The sequence below is a fragment of the Lynx canadensis genome, chromosome F1, assembly GCF_007474595.2.
Source record: "Lynx canadensis isolate LIC74 chromosome F1, mLynCan4.pri.v2, whole genome shotgun sequence".
Lineage (NCBI taxonomy): Eukaryota > Metazoa > Chordata > Mammalia > Carnivora > Felidae > Lynx > Lynx canadensis.
This window is the reverse complement of record NC_044319.2, coordinates 32,309,163-32,322,974: the sequence shown is the minus strand read 5'-3', so window position 1 is coordinate 32,322,974 and position 13,812 is coordinate 32,309,163. Positions and strand designations below refer to the sequence as shown.

The window sequence follows — 13,812 nt, the reverse complement described above, 5'->3', positions numbered from 1 at the left end:
CTTTGTTTCCGTAAATGTTGTGCTAGCATGGTTGTGTTGGATGCTGCTGCAGATTTATTGCCATTTGTGCTCAAACCCAAGCATTATCAGTTTTCCCTTCCAGTACCCAGCCTTAAAGTATCATGCCTGATAGGGATTGTGGATCATAATTACGATAAATGAGAGGCAGTTGAAATCGTTATGTCAGAGCTGATTTGTTGGAGTGCTGATTTCAGTCCAGAGAGGGAGTAGCCTCTTATTACCACCAGCAACCATTTTGCTTTGATTATTTTTTGAAAATCACTTCGGTGCCTGAGACCTTTATTTTTCTTCTTCCTGAAAACAGCCTTGAATGGCATTGTTTTAAAAATGGTGCCTGTATGATAATCTTCTGGCATTTTCTCTCCCGCTTTTCTCCCTTTCTGGGCACTGAACCCCATCCATGGCCACCCCGGATGTGCATTACCAATGGGCTGTTACTCTTTAAGAAGGTCCAGAGTATAAATGTATGAATTGGCAAAGCAGATAAATTGGTGGGTAGAAACTTGCTACCAGGAAAGGATTCATCACCTTGAATCAGGTTCAGATAACCCTTTCTTCGTGCATTTCACATTAATTCATGAGTTAGCTTCATGGCAGCAGGGAGGTGGGGAAATGGGGAACTCAGAAGAATAAGCTCATATTTCAGGCACTCCATGTCTTGAAAATCCATTAGAAAAGACAGATCCTCTCTGTTTCAGTAGAAACCAGTAAAAACAGCATGCCACTGTGATCGATCATTCTAGAACATTCGTCTTACAAACTATAGAGATCTCATCCCCTAGTTCTCCCCTAGCCCTTGATCCTTTGTTAGTTACAAACCAAGGTCCAGAAAAGGGACCAGCACTGAAGTCTGTGACTGACTTACCCATCCAGACTCCCACCCTCCTGTATGCTCTAAGGTGGTGTGTGTGTATTCATTCATTAATTCATGCTCAACAATGATCTTGACCCTTCAGCTCAGTTCTTCTCTTGTAGCAAAAACACACACTGGGCTCGGAAGTGACATTCATGGCCCAGGAAGAGATAGTGTCAGAAAGTTGAGGGGTTAAAGCCCCACTCCTGGTGGCCTTGGGAACACCTTCCCCTCACAGGTACCTAATACTGATGGGCATATCCATCATTTTATTTGAAGCTTTTAAAGTTAACATCACAAATCTTAAACCTCCCAACTTGGGTGCTTTAGTTTTAAAAACATTTAACACTGCATCTTTGCTGTGTGGTTAAATCTCCCTTTTCTTTTGTGTAGTTCTGGCAGCTTTCTGGGGAAATTGGAGTTGGCACATGTCCCACCTCTCAGTCTCTGCCAGCTGTCCCCTTGCTCAGGGCACCTCCTGTTGATGTCTGGGATTTAGTCTGACTTTGTAACTATTACCCTGCAAACCCGAATGCACCTTAGAGAAGTATGTGGCAAACAGTGACATTTGCTTGTGAAGCCATACTTTCTAGCTGGAGAATCGTATTTTGTTTAGAGAGAGTGATAGTCAAAGAAAAGAAGGGGAAGGAAGATGAATCAGGGAAACAAAGAGGATGAGGGAAAGAAGGAAGTTGGTCAGGATTTACTGAGTCTAAGAATTCAGAGTCTAAGGTAGACTCTGGGGGAGGGCAATAAAAAGGGAAGTGTCACAATTCCCTATTCCGTGTCTTGTCTGTGAGGTGGGGGAATCTTACATGCCTGCTGACCTGATGGAGTGGCTCAGAAATGCCAGAGAGCAGCCCATCAACAAGTCTGAGGAAATGAGGCCGTGATGAATATGTGAATTCTGAAGAGAGGAAGAATCAAAGGGCCACCAGCATTCAGTGAGATTGGCAAGAGAAGTTTCCCTTGAAGCAAGTGTTGAACCCATTTTGGAAGATCAAATGGTGGCAGTGACGGTCAGGAGTCTTCTGTGGTTGGGGGATGGGCTGGCATGATCCTGGGGCTCAGACCTGTGTAAGAATGAAGTTCACTGACTGGAGTGGAAAACCTATTTTGGACACCCAAAATGGAGTTGGTGGCATAGGAGGGAGCCAGTTGGAGAATGACTTTTTAAAGCCAGGCAAATAGGTTTTAACTTAGGACGTGATGCATTGGGAATCTATTATAGGCAGGACCCCCTGAGGATAAGGACGTGGCTACCATTGTCAGACTAGATGCTTCCTGAGGACACAGAACTTGCACCTTTTTTCCTTAACTGTTAGTTTTTGTTTTGGCCTGAACAACCAACCAAGTGGACTTTATGTGTGACATACTGTGTTGCTGTGGGAACATAGACCATATACCTGTCAGGGCCAGGGTTCCTACCTCTGTGGGGCCCTGTCTAGCATGGCTGTCTTAAAACCATTACACCATAAACCCAGATGGAGAATGAAATGCTTCAGTCATCAGTTAGGCATTTCTTTATGACGCTTGTCTTCAGAGCCCTTCGTTCCAGAGACACTCGAGGCATTGTACCCATGCAGCAACTTTTGAGTTGTACAAGTTCATTTTGTAGTGAACATTTCCCTAACAGTCATGATAATTGAGTTATAAGATTAGACCAGTAGGGTGGCACTGGTTAGGATGCGGGTGAGAGGCAGAGATCAAAAAGGGAGCATATGAGAGAAACAGTACATTTGCTTATAAGAGGAGTTGTGTGCCCAGGATGGTTGTAATTTTGATCTGGGGTTTGGGAGCTGTTGATGGAGCAAAGGTTGGGAAACGTGTTAGGAGCAGGGAAGGATGGCATCTCTCCCTTCAACCCTTTCCCTCCTTGAGATGGGAACCATACAGACCTACCCCATGCAGACATCTGGGTTTGCTCCTTCTCCTCTGACTTTCCATACACCCCTCCCTTCATCTGGCGCAGGGAAGCTTATAGATGCTTTTAGCATCCTCTTGGGAGGAAGGTGGGGAGACAGGCAGGCAGCCAGGAAATCTTGGTGGTTATTAAACTGAGGCTCAAGGACCTTTTTATTAGCGATTAGACTCAGCTCCATAGCACTAAAGAGTATAAACTCCCACTCTGTCTCCTCTGCTCAAATCTCCAAAGAATCTGTTTTATACTGTGTTTATTTATAACCCAAAATAGACATGGGCCCCAGAGCTGAGGCTTCAATGTGCTTATAAGCAGAAGGTGGTTGGAAAGCTCATAGAGGGAAATGGTGTGCACCCCTGTCTATGATCGCCTCCAGCTGGGCCTTCGCTTCCTCCATTTGTGACTGGAAGTTGTTTGGAAGTATTGCATCTTAAAGGTTACTTGCTTTTTCTTTTTTTTCCTTCTAGTCTATAGTATGAAGATTATAGTACTGCAAAGACTCATGTATCACCAAAGCTTGAACCTTCTGGAGCATTATTAGGCTACTTTAAACTGGTTGGATGAGTAAACCTATAAAAGCACTTTCTTTAAGCCCTGCCCACCCAGGAGTCACCCAGGAAAGGGTTTGGTCAGATGGTTCTTGTACTCAGTAGGTTAGGGGGAGCCAGAGTGGAAGGGCAGCAGTGATTTGTAGGTGAGATGTTGGTGACAGACCCACCCACATACCCTCTACAGGCCCCTCTGTAGCTAATACCAGATGTTTGGAGAAGAGCTGACGTCTCTTTGGCTAAGCCTCATCAACAGATCTACGTGAGTGGGTGTTGAATCCATAGCTTAGACCCCTGAGCACTGAGCAACTTGGTTCTGATGGTGGCATATTTAAGGCTAATGGTTTCAAGTAAAAAAAATCTCTGAGCAACCAGGTAAGAGGTGTTGTTGCCTTCAAATGCTTATGGAAAACATAGGAATGGCATTTGATAATTATGATAATGGCATTTTGTTTTGTCCTGAATACAAGTGTGGTGCTGCTGGCTGATTATTAGTAAGTATGCATCCTCCCATTCATATGTAGTATTGAAATCTCTAAACTCCTTACACATATTGTCTCGTCCGATCTTCATAGCAGCCCATACCCAAAGAAGGTTTTAGTGCTCCTAGTATCTGCTCAGTGTACACACTTAAGCTGAACAGTCTTAGTTGACAAGCTCAAGGTTAAGTGGTTGGTAGGTGACCGAGCAGGACCAAGGTTACATCTCCAGGTGTCAAGCATTGCTCTCCTGCTTGCCCTGTACTTGGCTGCTGTTGCTACTTGGGCTGTGTTCTGGTGGTGAAGAAGGCTGGGCTGAGCCATTCATTCTCTGTCAGCCTCTTCTGCAGTGAGGAAGATAGAGCTTTTGGGGAGCTAGAGTTTGGGTTTTGGTCTGTGAAGGTAGAGCTGAATCTTTCCCTAGGATAGACGTTACAGGCTTGAGTTTATCAGCACAGCACCTCAACCCACTGAGCTACTGGCTTTGTGGAATGAAAAGATTAATTAAAAAAAAATGTTGGCATCTAATTACATGAACCTAGAAGTTTAAATGTAGACTAAATATAGCCTGAGTTTAATCTCTATTTTATAAATTCTACAATGTTCTGTTGCCAAATAGGACATAGCATTTTTAATAAGCAATTTTTCAGAGTTGGATATAAAACTTACAGCCAGCATCTCTTGGTGAAAGAGCTGAGAATTATCCCTGCCTAAAACGTGCCCTCTGCTTTCAAAGTGGACCTCTCTTAGCTTTTTGGAGATGATAAAGTCTAGAGTTGCCCATTAACCAGCTGCCGATTTTTACTTATTAAAATTCCATTACGATCTGTACTGGACTTCTTTACTGTGTGCATCTTTTTCTGAAAGCTTTTTATTATAAGCAAGTCTGTAGCTTCCTTTGTGAGATCTAAACACCAGGTCTTTGTCCACTACCTAGGAGATGGGGGTTGACTGGGCTGTGGGAGAGAGGACTTAAGTGTGGGCCAAGGTCAGTCAGAGCCAGGGTCAGGTCAGGGAGCCACTGCCCATGAGAGCTGAGTTTAGGAGACCCTGGTCACCTCTGCAAGAACTCTAAGCAGGAGCTTGTCTCAGAGCCCAGGCGAAGACCAGGTGAGGTCACGTCAGCAACAACGTAATGCAGCCAGAAGTCTTGCCTTTCCTAGCGACTAAAGGCTCTAGTCTTTATAAGGCTACTACTTGTCATTGTCAAATCTCCTGAGGTTGGGATAGGTTTAGAGGTTTGGGGCCACATACTTTGGCCCTAATAGGGATTACAAAGTATGGAGAGACTCCAGGGTCCTTCAATTGTCTGTATTCCTTAGGAACGGGTGTCTTGTGAAGTTTCGCCCAGTAACTGGGATAGGACCCTACAATCCTCCCTTGGTTCCTACTATCCTCCCTGGTTGGTCTGTGGTAGTGGTGACAATTTGTCACAAGTTTAAAAGCTATTGGAGTCTATGAAAATTAGGTCGCTAGTACATAAATACTGTTAACTAGGAACTATATGGTAACACTTGCAGACGTGTACCCACATCACATATCTAGTACTTCTGAAAGAATCTTTCAGCTTAGTTTAAATGACAACCTAATAGAAAAGACATCTTTTGATGAGTAAGTGTTTAGTCAGTGGTACAAACAGTAGGTTTTCTGGGTTAAATAAAGAGTGGGAATATTTTAAAGAGACTTCCTGGAGGAGATGGAAAAACCACTTAATTTTGTAGGTTCAGTTGGAGTTGGAAAACCAGAGAGGTTGGAGGATGTGAAAATGGTATGACCAAAGGCGTAGAGGTGTGAAAGCCCCATTTGTTCAGGATTTCATGATTTGCTGAGAGAGCCAGTGGGAAATAAGGATGGAAAGATCTGGCAGAGCTGGAATGGGGTGTCAGTCACTGCCTGCCTCAGCCCTGCCAAGCAACAGGTAGCTGAACCCTGGGACCCGCAAGCCCACCTCACCTCATTCCATGGGGTAGTGAGAAACGAGGCATTCAGTGTCCTCATCCTCTTGCCTCCAGGGGTGGGGGGAGTCTGGCATTGGGCCCCAGCAAAGAGTTTGAAGATAATATGACAAGCTGGAGAGCTGGTGTGTAGGTCCTGGGAAAAGGGAGTGTCGTGGTTTTAAGATTAATGTATTTACCACATGGATTCTCATCACCCCTCTCCTCTACTGTAGGACATATTCTTGAGTTTTTCATAGTGGATCTGACAGAGATACGTATTTTCTTCTCCCTTAACATACACCTACTCGGCAACAGCCCCCCAAGAGTCCACTTCTCATGCCCCGCTTCCTTTGTAGTCCGACATCTGCAGGATGCTGGTGTGGTCAAGATAGAATGTGTCTTCTTTTCTTGTGGGACAGAAGGAAACTAATTGGTCTGTTTAAAATTTGAACTTATACCTCTGGACTTCTGGTACTGTGCTCTTTGGCCCAAATGCCTTTATAAATAATAAGCATCTTTCTCCCCAGCAAGATTCCTTTCCTACAAAGGACATTTCTTCAGTTAATAAAATACTGGTGAATGTGTTTGTGGAGACCGCGTTGAAGATTTGGTGAAATAAGAGGAACGTATCACCAAGAAATGCTCCTATCACAATAAAAAATGGCACACTAGGACACAGGCCTGGGAGTTCTGAAACCAGAACATTCTCGGTTAGGATTTCACCTCTCCTGTGTAAAACAGGCCTGGTCATTAGTTCCTTGTTAAATGGTTGTTATGATTAGAAATAGTATACATAAAGCACCTGGCTCACGGACATTCAGTAAAGGGTGGACATTATTACTATAAGTTCCTCCTCCTAAGTTGGGGGTTTGCTGTCTTGCGCTGACTCCGTGAGATGGTTTTAAATGAAGAAGGCTGCTGCGGATGGCTGCTAACTTCTTCAAGCAGTGTTCTCTGTGAGCAGTGACCTCGTGAGGTTGCCTGGCAGGGGCAGGCTCTGTGCAGACCCAAGCTCACAGTCACTGGCAAGAAAAATCTTTGTATGTTTTGCTTTTCTGAGAAGGTGGTGCTGAAAGCTTTCTTCCTTTGGGAAATCAGTTTCACTGTGCAGTGGATCTCAGTAAGTGGGGTCACACGGCTGTTTTTAAAAAAGAGACATATTCTGTTTTTATTAATCATGGAACTGACATAAGACTGGTAGAATTTGTAGAAGAAAATAACCTGTTACTCTCCTTCTTTATGCACCTACTCCCTTCCAGAAGTTAAGAATGAAGAAAGGATTTTTATCTTTCAGTCTGGTAACCATACCCTCCTCTGGTTTAAAATAAGCAGCCTCATGTCCCTGGAGGCCTACTGTATATAAATTTTAGGAATACGAGGAATTCTCAGATTTTTGTTGGCTGTCGTTTTGAAGGCCAAATTATAAAGCCATAGTGCAGAATCCCTAAAATAGCTGTGAATCTAATTATGGGGCTAGACACTTCTTTGTCATATCCTTCTTGGAGTTGAATCCAATATGAACGACCACTGGTGTGGATGACGAGAGAGAGGATTTATTCTACACCGGGTTTTCTTTTCTTTTCTTTTCTTTTTTTTTTTTTAATTTATTTTGAGAAGGAGCACACGAGTGAGCGGGGAAGGGGTAGAGAGAGATGGAGAGAGAGAATCCCAAGCAGGCTCTGTGCCATCAGTGAAATGCTGTCAGTGCAGAGCAGGGCTCAATCCCACGAACTGTGAGATTGTGACGTGAGCCGAAACCAAGAGTCAGATACTTGACCGACTGAGCCACCCAGATGCCCCTATCCTGGGTTTTCTTATATATACAGTGGAGCTCACCTTAACATAGTGAGATACAATAAAAAGGTCAACATGAAATAGTTATGTTGGGTGAGAAGAGTATTGGTATTAGTATTAACTTGTTGTATAAAATTATCTGCACACTTGCTGTAAAGAGCAGTTATTTTAACATTGGTTTGTCCATCTCTCTCTGTCTCTCACTCTCGCTCTCCCTCTCACTCCCTGCAGCCTTTTGACAACACTGTATAAAGTGAAGCGCAGCCTCATGGAATGCCATGATGAGGTAGCAGCTACCTCCAGGCAGGTAGGAGGCTGTAGAGAATTGTGGCCCATTTTTTGCTTCTGCTGAGGAATATCTTACGCCAATAATGAAGCAACCTCTAGGGGGCAGCAGAGCACTGACTAAAACTGCTGTGCCTGGGGTAGTCAGGCCTTTTTGGCTCCTTGCCCAGCCTTTCTAGGTCCAAGATGCAGTGCCCACCCTTCTCCCTTTCGCCTAGCAAAGCTCATCCTCTTGGCCTTGCCATGGCCTTGCTTGCACTCACTCGCTTCTCCTCCACACTTAAACTCTCTTGGTCTACTTTGGACCAAATCGTATAGCCTAACACGGGGACTTGTTTGCTATTGTTTCACAACCAGCTCTACCTGTCCTTTTTGGCAAGAAACAATGGTTTATGTTTCTGTGTTTCCCATAATGCCAAGACTGCCTTGGATGCCTAAATAAATGCTGGACAGCAGATGGAGGAACCCTTAATCTGTAGTGAGTGCTGGATACCTATTTGCTAATTTAGTTGTCAAGATGGGCTTGTTTTTGCACAAGAGAAAGCCTTTGCTCCACTTATTTCTGAAATGGCTACATTCTCACACGCTTTCTGGTTTTAGATTGGAGTGGAAGATATAGGTGTAGTGGAAAACAGGAACTCTGGCTCTGTGGTTACAGGTGTGCATCTACTCCCCTTCCTGGGTGTGTGCCTTGGTCAAGTTAACTTCTCAGCCTGTTTCTCACCTACAAAATGGGGCTGTTTAAGCTGATCATGTGATTTTATCTAAAGTGGAACATATTTGAGAGTGAAGGAGGGTATTTAAAAATACTTATCAAATAGTTTTTTTGAAATATTTATTGACCGAGGAGTGGTTTTCATTTCTATTTTTTGACTTGTCTATGAAACTGTTCTATTCGAAGATGATTTTCAAAATAACATTTCCTACAGAGTATTAAAACAATATATTAACAGGGCAAATTGTAAAGTGGTTGGCATGCTGGAACAGCAGGCGTAAACCCTATGGTGCTTCAAAGGATCAAACCAAGTAATGTGAGTAAAGTGTCTGGTGCTGTGCCCGGAACACACTGTATTCAGGGAATGATGATTTCATTTTCCTTCCTGGAAGAAGTTTGGGCAAAGAAACACTGACCAGCATGAAAGGCCTAAGGGATTTTTAAAAAAAATTATTTGAGAGTGAGAGAGAGCTCAGGGGAGGGGGCAGAGGGAGGGAGAAAGAGAATCCCAGGCAGGCTCCATGTGCATCATGGAGCCCAACATGGGGCTCGATCCCACAACCCTGGCATCATGACCTGAGCCGAAACCAAGGGTTGGACACTCAACTGACTGAGCCACCCAGGTGCCTCATCCTGTGGGCTTTGTTAAAAGGCTGCTTCAAGGAGGATATGCTCCTACCTTGCCAGATTGAAGCAGCCTTGAAAAAACCCTCAAAATCCAAAGTTTGGGTTTTATCCACGGTGGGAAAATACTGATTGAAGAAGATGGTCCTGCTTATACGTGGTCAAATAGCTACCTCAGCAGTAGAAAGCATACCCAAGGGATGGCTGTGCATTTTGAGCAATAATTTGGCTAACCTGTGAGTACAGAGCTCTTCTCTTGCAAAGTCACTACTCCTTGTGGGCAACTTGCCTGGAAAGCTGGGGCAACCGGTCTTGGCACCCCTATTCTGCACCCAGCTCCTGCTATTTATGAGCCTAATTGCAGCAATTGTGCTTAAATACTGGGCTTACCATAAATATAGTAGTTTGAACTGTATAATATATATCTGTCTTGAAGGTTGGGGTCCCCATGTAACTGGAAGTTTAATTGTCATTCTGTGTTTGGCCTTCCAGGGTTGGGCACGCCCCTTTTACAAACAGAATTCATTACTCTTTACCCTGCCTCTTGTAAGTGCTACTTTGCTCTGGTAATGAGCCTGTGTATTCATTTGACCTAAAGCCCTCAGAAAAGAGGCCTGTGTTTTTGCCAGTGTCTTGTGTGTTGGGGAATTCCAGGAGTGCTCTGCAGCCTCCTGGAAGTCGGGAAGGACCTTCACTTGCTCAGTAACAACGTGTGACGGGAGAATCAAGCGCAGAAACAGGTGGTATTGCAGGGACAGCCCACCGCTGGCTCCTGATGGCCTCTTCTCTCTCTAGGTATGTGTACATTCCAGTAGGCGGGTCCCAGCATGGCCTGCTGAGGACACTGTTTGCCACTGCAGTGACGTTTGCATTTGTGAGCTTCTGGCATGGTGGCCATGACTACCTCTGGTACTGGGCAGCGCTCAACTGGCTGGGAGTCGTCGCGGAGAACACAGTCCAGAGGCTTGTGCAGACCCCGTGCATCCAGGACAGCTTGGTGAGCAGGACCCTTGCCCCTGCGGCGGGGGAACAGCTGAGCTAGGTGGACTAGGTTTGGGAGGGAAGATGGTCGTCAGATTCATCGCAACATGGGCCGTTCCTGCCAGATTGGTTCAGAGTAGATGTACCCAGAAATAGCAGTTTGTTTTTTTTTTTTACACAATGTTTAACTATAAAAGCAATACATGCTTATTATACAAAAATAAGAAAATTCACACAAGGGGAAAAAAATACCTCAACAAAAATTACTATTACTACCAACTCTTCTTTTTTATTTATGTGTACACACACACACACGTGTAACTTTTAAAACGAATTCTGTTATCCCAGAGGTACGGTTGTGTCAGGCCCACCTTTCTATGTCACCAAATGTATTTCTAACAACCCTTTTTAAATGGTTACACAGAATTCCATTATGTGGCTGTGCGAGTCATTTATTGAATTATTCTCCTGTTATTGACAATCATATTATTCTAATTGTTTTGCAGTTGTCACTCAAAACCAAGATGAGTAATATAACCAGGGTGAATTCTTGTATGTAAAATTGCTAAGTTAAAGGTGTTTTTCACCTTTTTTGCTGTGCTTACTGCTTAACTCTTCTTTAACTGCCCTGTAGACAGTGTACCAATTTACATTTCTACCTACAGTGCATGAGAATGCCCTTGCCAATACTGAGTAGTGCTGGTATTTTTAATCTTGGCTAATTCAATAGGTAGTATTATTGTAGCATAAAAAACAGTTAAGTGTTTAAGACGCATTCCAATTCTACAGGAAAATGATTTGGAAAATTAGGTACTTTACATACATATTTTATGTGATTTTAAACTATGAGCAAAGGTTTTATCGTGTAAAATGGTATACATTATATTAGAATCTTGTAGGAAATCATCAGTTGTGACTGTGCAGCAATATTCCTGATAACCCTGAAAAAAGAAGCTAAAAAGAAATATGCTATCATCAGTGTTCATGGCAGGCAATAAAACACATGAAATTTATTGGGAAATGATTAATGTGCCTAAACTCCCCCAGTATATGCAACGAAAGCAAATTTATTTTAAAAACCCAACACCACCAAATAGAGTACATTCGAGTTTTTTTTTTTTTTCCTACGAAGATGGTCATAGTAAAAGTGGACAGTTATTTCAGTAAAAACTCATGCAAAGCACATAGCAAAATAACACATCTGAAGGAATTGAAATATGCTCGTGTATGTTTAAAGATAAATATTTTGTTCAGTAGTAGTACCCAGCAATCAGCAGGAAAGAAATGTCGGTGAATTCTTATAGAAAATGGAATTTCAGTGAAAGTCATGGTTATGCAACACAAAGAAAAACCATAAAAGGTGGTATCATCAAGGTTTCAATCTCCGTCTTCAAATCTGAATAGTCTTCCCCGAAGTCTGAAACCCAATTATCACCTGTGAAAGCCAGAGAATTTTTTTCAGCTTAGGCTGAAGCCCTGTAACATATTTCCATGTTCCTTCATGAAGGGTCTAAAATTCACCTTGAACGTAATGTTAAGCACTGCTCTGTAGACTTTGAGCCATGGCTTATGCTACTGATAAAATTTAAAAATCAAAAATGCTAAAGGAGTAATGCAAACTGTGCCTTGTAGCCTATGGCTTGTTAATTTGGTTTGAAAATGAAAACAGTGAAAGCCGACACAGGATGAAGCACTTGTATGTCTGCTCTGCTTCATCAGCTCATTCCAGGACCCTCACGTGAGTACCTCATTTGAGCATCCATCCACAGTTCAGACACCTACGTGTATAGTAGTTTTTGAGTGAGATACATGCATATATATTGTGAATATAGTGTTTATATTATACATATTTATTGAGCAGGAACGTATTTTGTAAAAACCTACTTTATCACCTTTTATCTTGACAGCCTGGTAGTTGGCTATGGCTGTGTAGATGTGGAGCTCCTTGTGTACGAGATCAGGATTCCAACACTGTTTATATCCCCAGTGGTTAACTCAGTGTCTGAGTTAGCTGCAGTGTTAAGTCAGTGCACAATCGGGTTGATTCTTTAGTTCTTCTTCCACTCGTCCACCCAAAGAGTTATTACTCTGTTTCTTACACAGTTCAGCGTAGATTGTGTTTAACTTCAGAGAAACATGGCTGGCATTTCAAATGTTGTATAGCCTTTTGAATAAACTGTTTCCCAACCTGGGTTACTCTCCTTCCCTCCCTTTTCATGAATGTGTTCCCCATTCTTTTGTCAAAATCCAGATGAAGACTTGATGACTTAATGCCTCCTTGGCACCTAATTTCCTCCGTCATTGATCTGATAGTATTTTTACAATGTGAGTTCACCCCCCCCCCCAGGGTGCCCACATACTCTCTCCATGGCATTTATCCTTCATCTTGTTTTTTTTATCTGTTTTTTTAAAGATCGATTGGAAGATATCTAAGTAACAAAGTTGATCATGTCGTCTTGTCTTGTATCTTTTTCATCTTCAAAATCAAAGCTTTGTTTGGAGCACAAAAAACAGTAGGATTTCTCAGTGTTGATAGAATGGCAGTTGAACATTCACTGGAAGACTAATCAGAGCTGAGTGTTGTGAATAGGAAGCCCTCTGATGTTCTAGGCAGGGCTGTATGATCGAACTTTCTACAATAATGGAAATGACCAACACAGGAGACACAACCACACTGAGCACTTGAAATGTGGCTAGTGTCACCAAGAAACTAATTTTTAATTTGAAGCTGAGTAGCCCCTATGTGGTTAGGGGATTCCATTTTGACCAGTGCAATTCTAGAACATACCCCCATCTAGAAAAAAATTAAATGTACAGTGTTGGACTCTGCAATAATTTTGAGTGATGTTCATTAATGATGAGGTACCTCATATATCCAGTGGCTACTGAATGGCTCCACTTGTGCATCTCACAGGTAAATCTCAGATTTGCCATGTGTAATACTGAACTTGTGTACCTCTTCCCCCCATAATTCCAACTAGCTCCTTTCCCTCTAGCATTCTCTATTTCTAGAAAAGTCATAAGCTGTCTAGTTATTCAAGGCCAAAGCCATGAAGTTAACCTTTGTACTCTCTGTCCCTCAGTTCTACCTGTTCATACGGTATATTCTGTCACCTAGGTAGATCTTAACTTTAAAAAAATGTTTTTAATATTTATTTATTTTTGAGAGAGGGAGGGAGAGGGGGAAATGGGGAGGGGCAGAGAGAGAGGGAGACACAGAATCCAAAGCAGGCTCCAGGCCCTGAGCTGTCAGCACAGAGCCTGATGTGGGGCTTGAACCCACGAACCATGAGATCATGACCTGGGCTGAAGTCCGACCCTCAACCAACTGAGCCACCCAGGCACCACGGTAGATCTTAACTTTTAAAAATTATTTCCATTTCTGCTAAGTCATCCTAATCTAACTGCTCTCATTTCTTGCCCAGTCTACTGAATAGCTTTTAACTAGTCTACCTGCTTCCATTTTGCCTTCTTAAGTTCTTTATCCTCATAGTGCAGAGTGATACTTCTCAGTAAAAACCTAACCATCTTCGGTTATCCTTCTTAAAATCCTTCGTGGTGTCCCATTATTTTAGGAGTAAACTCTCAATATTTAACATGACCTATGGGGCCCTGCCTGATCTTGAGCTTGCTACCTCTCCCCATCCCTCGGCC

At 42.9% G+C, this 13,812-nt stretch overlaps 1 protein-coding gene across 1 annotated transcript in view; it reads left to right on the top strand.

Annotated features, from left to right (window-relative positions):
• HHAT (hedgehog acyltransferase) overlaps positions 1–13,812 on the top strand; it is a 292,122-nt gene that overhangs the window by 201,459 nt on the left and 76,851 nt on the right. The window contains exon 9 of the mRNA XM_032591811.1: positions 9,973–10,174. Within this exon, the coding sequence (XP_032447702.1) occupies positions 9,973–10,174 (202 nt within the window). The remainder of the gene's footprint in view (positions 1–9,972; positions 10,175–13,812) is intronic.